Below are 8,484 nucleotides of genomic sequence, written 5' to 3'. Positions count from 1 at the left end.
AAACCTAACCCTAAACTCAAACCTGTTGAGATCCAAAAGATAGTTTGCTAACAATTTCAACACAGAAAAAAATATAAATGTAAAACTATATAAATGCAAAAATGTCAATGCAAAAATATGTCAATGCAAAAATATATAAATGTAAAAATATAAATGTAAAAATATAGCAACATAAAAAATATAAAATGTAAAAATATAACAATGTAAAGCTATATCAATGTAAAATATATAAATATAGAAATATACCAATGTAAAAATATATAATTGCAAAAATTTATCAATGTAAAATATACAAATGTAAAAATGTATCAACGCAAAAATATCAATGTAAAAATATATAAATTTAAAACTATATCAGTATAAAATATATAAATGTAAAAATATACCAATGTAAAAATATATAAACGCAAAAATTTATCAATGTAAAAATATATAAATTGAAAACTATATCAGTGTAAAATATATAAATGTAAAAAATATATCAATGTCAAAATATATATAAATGTAAAAATATATCAATGTAAAAATACATCAATGTAAATAAATATAAGTGTGGCCTTTACTTCTAACAGAAACTGAAAAAGAAAGCAAGCAAGACGAAAAAGTTCCATAGGAAAAAACATTTTATTGAAAATCATTTTCAGTTTGTAACAGACTGGTGGAATGTGTGTCATTTTGAACTCTTTCATGGCCTGACCAGCTCTTACTGCACGGGAAGGGGTGGAGCTACAGCCACTGGGGAAACCATAGCAACAGACAGACAAATGGCGCAAATGGGAGGAGTTAAAAAGGGGGTTAAAAAAAAAAAGAGAGATAAACTGAACCATAATACTGAATTTTGGGTACAAACTGGATAGAAGTCAAACTCAAACCGAACTGAAAAAACAACAACAAAATAAACAAAAAACAAACAAACAAAAAAATGAAATGAAGATCTAATTAAATAAATATCTAAGGTACACACGTATGGCACAAATATGCAGCAGTCAGTTTGGCAACTCTCTTCTTTCGCTAGATTTCCTTTTCTTTTGAACTCTTTTCCTCTCTTTTAAACCAAATCACCATGGAAACAGTGCAAAAGGGGTGGGTGGTAGGGAAGGGTTCGAGGACTTCTGACGAGCGCTAGCTAAAATACATAGCAAAAAATTCCAATTTTATACAAAACATCTGACTTTAAGAGTTTATAAAAATGTTTTATTGGGTTGGTCGTCGATATTTACACAAGCTATTTACCAAAAAAGTCGTAATTATTTTATAGTCGTTATTTTTCTCCCACTGAAGTGTATCTTTTTTTTTTTTATTTTCCCGTCATTTTTCTTCACTTTCCTAAAAACGTGTGAATAAGGCTATTGTAACAACCCGGGATCCATATACAATACAAACATGAATGTATTTACAGCTTCTTGCCTACAGATGTACGGTGCAAAAAATTACTGAGTCCTCGGAACTCGGGATGACGATACGAGCAAGGCATTTTACAGTAAGCCCGAAGAGGAGTGCTTTCGGCTAGCGTCCCGCCAAGCATTCCGGCACCATTGGAACCAGGTTGCGCGTTTCAAACCCAGTGCCACCAAAGAACAACCTGAACTTGAACCTCGACCAAGAGCGTTAAACGGGAGGAATGCTTCGCGGCGCGCTAGCTTGGGAACGCGTCTTCGGATTCAAAGAAACTAAGAAGATTGTCATATTTCTTGCCCATATAGGACAGCAACCAAACAGTGACGTGTATGTGTGTTCTGTAGTGTGTGTGTCAACTACTTGGAATAAACTGCTTGAGTTGAGTGTGTATTCACAGTTAACCTCATACCAACTGCATAAAGTTAAAAAAAGGACTAAAAAATAAAATAAAATAAAAAAAAAAACTACTTAAAAAAAAAAAAAAGCAAACACAGCGGGATTGTGATGTTTTGCTTGCGTCGTATTGTTTCGGTAATTTTTTTTTTCACTCATTTCAGTGGTTAAGAACACTTTTCCATAGGTGTATTTCATTTTTTTTCTCTCTCTCAATTATAAAAAAATAAATAAAAATTGCATATTTTGCTTATTTTTGGCCTCTTACAGAGGCACAAAACCTCAGATCACACAAGGCTTGGCTTCTTGGCGAGATTCGACGATCTCCATGAACGGATGAAAACGAAACAATGATACGTGACCGCGGCGGCCCACCGCCCACCGCGCACCGCGAAGCCCCCCGCCCACCGCTGTGGAACGATGAGCGGAAGTCGATGAGAGAAATAGGAAACGGAGCTTGTCCGTGGGGTGGACTTCACGTGGACGACCACACACACCATCACGCCGGAGAGGCTTGACCAGAGGAGGTTTCTCATGGGAGTTGAGAAGGATGCGTGTTAAAGAGGGAGAGGGTCGTGGGAATTAACCCAGCGTGACCCTGTGGGAGCAGCTCTGAACTCAACTTGGCGACTTCCTGCTCTTTGGACTGCTTGTGTACTCTAGGAAAAACAAAGGGTTCCTGAACAGGTTCTTGGCTCAGACCGACTGTTTGATGAAGAAGTCTGGAACCGGTACGTCGTGTGGATACCCTTGAATGGTTAGAAGGTACTTCAGGGAACCAAAAGTGGGTTGCCTATGGAAGAGGTCTTCAAATCCAGACCTTGAATCGTGTCCCAATTGCTGGATTTTGTGATGACTGGTAAGTACTAGACAATCCAGGACCAAAAACTGCACTCAAGGTCCAGAATTGTAGACCTAGGGTCTATGGCAGAGGTCTTTGGACCTGGATTCAATGGTTCCTGTTAAGTATAACAACAGATGGCCAGTCAGTCACAAAATCCAGGGCCGAAAGCTGAAATCAAGGATTTATGTTCCAGATCTTCAGCTCTAAAAAAAGTCAGAGGTTTCGAGGAACCATTTAGGACAATCAAGGACTGGAATCTGCATTCAAGGTCAGGTTTTGAAGACCTAGGCTCCATGGCGTTGTTTCCCCCTGAAGAACCCCTGTCTGGCACCTTGGTTCCCTAGAGTACACCAACAGTCCTGATATGTTCTCCATCCACATTTCTTCTAGTTTCCATTTTATCGGAAATTTACAATTTTAGCCCAAGCTAACTCCCCCTCTGCTTGGCCTCCTAGCCCTTGTCCACTGCCCTGCTGCCCACTTGAGAAGGCCTAATTCCAACCCTGTTCCCTCTGAGCTTCATCAGATGAGACAGGCCAGGCCAGAAGAGCTGGTTTACTTTAGTCTTGGTAGACGAGATTCTGCCAGACTTGCCCTTCCTCTCCACCATTTCTGGCCCTTGTTTCTCATTCCTTTCAGCTATTTTAAACCCAACATGCTGTTTTTCTCCGGGGCCTCCTTCCAGAGCTGCCCCTCTTTCTTTCTTTCTTTCTTTCCCCCCCCTTTCCGGCTGTGTCTGAGTTTGCGTATTAAATATATATATATATAAATATAAGCTTGTGGTTCAAAAGGCAACTATTTCGATTAAAATAAGCGTGAATGGGGCAACAACGGAAAAAGAAATAGGGGGGACATTTGCATAATGTGCCTGTTTGCTAAATTATTCATCTCACGCCTTCCTTATTCTTCCTTATTTCTGCCTGGCCATTTGTGTGTGTGTGTGTGTGTGTGTGTGTGTGTGTGCTCTCTGTGTATCATAAATAAATTCTTTCTACTTTCTTTTTCTTTTCTTTTTTTTCTCCACGTTAAAAACCAGCATCTCCTCCATTTCAAACTGTACAGCTAGAACCAAAACAAACCAAAAAATGTTAATTAAGTCTTCTGCATTCAATTCAAAACAAGTAAATAATAATAATAAAAAGAACTATAATCATAATCATTATGCTAATGCTAATAGCGATGTGTTGGATGACCCTGTGCTTTTCTTTTATCTATTTTTTGTTGTTGTTGTTGTTTTTTTTTTTTGCGCAAAGTTCAGCAAGCACCAGCTCACCGCAAAAAACGAACCCGCGTTGGGCGACGGCGGATAATTTCGGACGTTGCAGCAGCCGGACGCTTATTGCCACTGATAGCATCTGTTCCGCTAACATGCTAGGCTATCGCTGCACTGGTGCTGCCGCTTAGCTCCTCCTCCTCCTCCTCTTTCTTCTTCTGCTCCTCCTCTCATCAGCAAGTCTGGTGTTCTACTTAACCGCCCCATACCCCCCCCCCCCCCCAACACCCACCCCCCCATTGTGTGTGTATACACAAATATACTGTATGTATGTGAGTGTGTTCTGCATGGGAGAGGTGGAGGTGATATCAAAGTGCTGCTTTTACGAAGTGTTCACATGGTTCCCCCAACCCCACCGTCCCAGCAGAGAACAGACCGTCCCTCCCCTCCCTCTCGTCCGCCCTTCTCTAGCCCTTGGCCGCAGACTTACATGAGCGAAAGGTGTGTATGCGGATGTGTGTATGTATACATGTGTGTTTGTGTGTGTGTGTACGTCCCACGCAACATACGAGACAGCACGAAGTAAACCAGCACGAAAGGTTCCCTATGACGTAACGATACCTACGCTGTTCTACGTAAAAACAACACAAACAAAAGAAGAAGAAGAACCGAACAAAAAAAGTGGACCATACTGGGAGGAATGACCGAGAGAAATGCGACTTAAGACGTATGACCATACAAAACCAAACGAAGCCAAACGAGCTTTCAAGTAACGATTGGTGAGAGTCACTTCGTAGAAGGAAAAACGGGTGTGTGGCGAGATGAAGGGAGACGGTGGAACCGAACCAAAAAATTTTACCAACCGAAACAGTACGAGTGACCAAGAAGGCGAGCGAGACGGGTGATGTCCGCTTTTTTTTTGTTTTAAACGTCCAGCGGGAAACTCCCCAAAAAAAATGTCCTGATGAGAAGATGGAAAGGAGCTTCCCGCCTGCTGAGTCCTGTAAAGTCCAGCTACAACCCGCAGCCGATTGGCTATTTCCACTCCGCTCTCTTTCCGCGTCCACCGAGCCGAGGTTGACGCTCCCTCGCTTTGCTCCGTCCTTCTCTCCATCTCCACGGCTGTGGAGTCTCTGAACCGAAGCAGAAAAGAGGACTTTATAATCGCCCTCCTCGTCCCCTCCCTGTTTGAGCACGGACCCCCAAAACACACCCTCCCCGGAATGTCTCCGGAGCGTCTCTGGAATTTCCAGCCGCAACAATCGTGTTAGCGACCTTCACACACTTCGTTCCCCGCGTGTTCTCCACGTGTTCCCCGCGTTTCTTTCCGAGCTTCTTCTCTTTTTTTTTTATCCGAGCGGATGGGAGGGGTTTAAGAGCAGCATATTAGGAGCCTCACTCCACCGTTAGGAAAGTCTATACTGGTGATAATAGTAGTAAGGAATATTCGTTAAAACAAATCAAAAACTATAAAAACAGAAACAACAGCCACGAGAGGAGGCGGGGCTAGCTCGGTCCCGCCTCCCCCTGAGGGTGGAGGGGCGGTCCATCGAGGAGAGGGGGCGGGTCAAAGGTCAAAGCGGGCCCGTCTCGGTCCTCAAACCTTGTAGTAGATGTTGGCCGGGCTCTGAGGGGGCATCTCCTGCACGATATAGACGGGGTGGCCGTAATCCCCGCTAACTTTCTCGTAGTGCGGGCAGAAGACGCTGTCAGCAGTCCGCAGCGGGATGATGATGTCGCTGGGCTCGGAGCCGTTGTTGTTGCCGCCGGCCCCGCCACGCTTGGGCGTGGCCAGCGTGCTGAGGGACAGCGCGGTGGCGTGCTGGGGCGAGTGCTTGCGGTGGCGCCGCCGGTACTTCAGCAGCAGCACCACCAGCATGACGATGATGATGATGACGATGACGCTGGCCGAGGCGATGCCGGCGAACAGCGCCACCTCCGAGCCGATCACAGATGAGGATTTGCCGCCGCCGCCGCTGCCGTCGGCCGTCTCGCCCTCACGATGCGACGCTCCTGCAGAGGGGGGGAGGAGAGAGAAGAGGGCTCAGTTAAGTGGACCATGCTTGAAATTCCCACTGATTGGCCTTGGCCATGCCTAATGCCAGATGTGGGCAAGAGGCGGGCTGGGCGCGCCAGGCCAGGCCAAGCCAGGCCACAGTCCTAACATGGTAAGGCCAGTTCTGCTGGTCATTCAGTTCTATTCTCAGAGTTATTTAAAAAAAAAAAAACACAGTTCAGCAAAAATGGGCCTAAACTGCTGCTGAGAGTTTTCCCTGAGGGACACGGGCTGGACGCTGGACCAACTGCTAATGTCCAGCACTTCAGACTGATTTACAAGAGGATTACACGCCCTGAGACACTCATATGGTACTACATGGGTGGATGGGTGGGTGGGGGAGTTGAGAGAAAGACAAAGAGAGAGAGAGAGAGAGAGAGAGAGAGAGAGAGAGAGAGAGAGATGCTGAGGTATGCAGATGAGGAGACTGCCAGCATGATGTGTGTGTGTGTGTGTGTGTGTGTGTGTGTGTGTGTGTGTCTCACTCTGGCATGTTCGGTTTCTTGTCAGAGAGATTTGTGAAAGCAGGAACAACCAAAGATTGCCGGAATGTCTAGTTGTGTGTGTGTGTGTGTGTGTGTGTGTGTTGTATAATAGATGATTGTATCGGTTTCCTAAAAATGTCGCTTTCAGAGTAGCGAAGTAATGGACTATCAGAATCAGACACAAAGACAAAGACATAGAGACAAAGAGAGAGAGAGAGAGAGAGTATATATATATATATATATATATATATATATATATATATATATATATATATATACACTATATATATAGTATATAAAATGATAATTATATACTAAGGCCATTGTAGGCAATATATGTATATATATATATATAACAACACTATTACCCTACAATAAGCTAACTATATATATATATAAAACAAACCCACACTTCCATTATGTGTGTAAGCTGATAAGTGTGTATCTTACCTGGCTTGTCAAGCACTTCATTGGATTTGGTGTCTTTGCCAGGGTCTGCGTGTTTGGGTGGATGTCTGGTGGGATAATCTTTAGGTGGAACTGGATCTGAGGGGTCTGGAAGTAAACAAACATAAACAGAGCGTTAAGTAAACAAATTAACATCACAGTCATCAATACAGAACCACGAGTACGAGTGCGGCAGAGCTGCTGGAAATGAATGCTTTCTTATGGGGTTCAAATGTGTGTGTGTGTGTGTGTGTGTGTGTGTAATTAAAGTATAATAATAAGAATAATTCAGTGACCTTCAGCATGTGTGTGTGTGTGTGTGTGTGTAGAAACAATAGTGGAAATGGTGAGAGAAGGGGGCGGAGTCAGGCGTGACCCACTGTAAGGACTGTGTGTGTGCTCTGGCAAATGGATGCACGTCATCATGGTCAGTACGATTAGGGGGTGTCAGTAAGGGTTCAGAACTCAGATACTCACTCTGTCCGACCTTCATAACGATTTTCATGGATTTGGTTTTACACACTCCTCCTTCCTGATTCTCCAGGCCTTCCATCGTGCCGTTCGATGTTGCTGAAAGAGGAGAGGGAGCAAAAACAAGGTCAGGTCTCTGTGGTGTGTGTGTGATCCCTAAACAGACAGATTACACTATTTGGACAAAAGTATTGGGACACTTTGCACATTCTTTCAAAATGAAGGGTATTGAAAAAGAGCTGATCCTGCTTTTGTTAGTTAGAGTGACTGTCTCTACTGTCCAGGGATGAAGGCTTTCTTCTAGATCTTGGAGGAGCACTGCTGTGAGGATTTGATTGCATTCAGCGACAAAAGGGTTTGGGATATTGGCTGTTCACCACCCCACCTCATCCCAAAAAGTACAGGAACTAGACAAGGATGTCGTCAAAGGATGCATTCCTTATAAGGGGTGTCCACAAACATTTGGACACATACTGTAATGTACTATGAGTATCTATAGCAGCACCACTGTGGTGTAATTACAGCTACTGTGAGTCCAATATGTAAGTTATGCAGCTATGTAGTGTGGAGCATTTCTCTAAGCACACACACACTCAACACACACACTCAACACACACACTCGGCTCACACAGCAGCTCCCTGCAGCTACACAACATTAAAACTCCAATTCACTTCCAAACCCTGAAGTCCTGCTGCTTTCTGACCTAATCGCACACACGCAGGACGCCGGGTTGAGGACCCCTGCTGGAGTCGGACCGCCGGCGTTTGCTGAGTACTCGAACGGAAGGAAGGAGAAGAGGGGGGAGAGAATGCTCGGTCGGGATTGGTGGCGCTGGGGCTTTTAAATACAGTTTAACCTTTACAGGAAGCGGCGATCAGCAGTGATGACGACAGCAGTGGGAATATGAATATGAATATGAATATGAATCATTTCTGACTGAAAGCGACTCTGAACTTATACTCAAATCACTGGATCAGATCATCCAACCCGTACCACATATTATAGTCATTATATACCATCATTTACCAATCAATTTTTCCATATTGCTGGTCGATATCGTCTACAGATGAAATATAAATGTGATTCATAACACAACTAGAAACGTAGATCGATTGCAGGCGGACTGCAGTTACAATGTTTTTCGATAAAGGAAAATAAGAGCTAGAAGAAATTGTT

The 8,484-nt window shown here is 43.6% G+C and overlaps 1 protein-coding gene across 1 annotated transcript in view; it reads right to left on the bottom strand.

Annotated features, from left to right (window-relative positions):
• Positions 1 to 605: 605 nt before the first annotated feature.
• The window catches only part of efnb2a (ephrin-B2a), a 25,776-nt gene continuing 17,897 nt past the window's right edge, over positions 606 to 8,484 (bottom strand). The window contains exons 3-5 of the mRNA XM_072686569.1: positions 7,314 to 7,406; positions 6,840 to 6,944; positions 606 to 5,861 (exon numbers count right to left, since the gene is read on the bottom strand). Coding sequence (XP_072542670.1) covers positions 5,446 to 5,861; positions 6,840 to 6,944; positions 7,314 to 7,406 — 614 coding nt within the window. The 3' untranslated portion in view covers positions 606 to 5,445. The remainder of the gene's footprint in view (positions 5,862 to 6,839; positions 6,945 to 7,313; positions 7,407 to 8,484) is intronic.

Source organism: Salminus brasiliensis, chromosome 8 (genome assembly GCF_030463535.1).
Source record: "Salminus brasiliensis chromosome 8, fSalBra1.hap2, whole genome shotgun sequence".
Classification (NCBI taxonomy): domain Eukaryota; kingdom Metazoa; phylum Chordata; class Actinopteri; order Characiformes; family Bryconidae; genus Salminus; species Salminus brasiliensis.
Note: the sequence above shows the minus strand (reverse complement) of the source record. Positions and strands in the feature narration are given on the sequence as shown.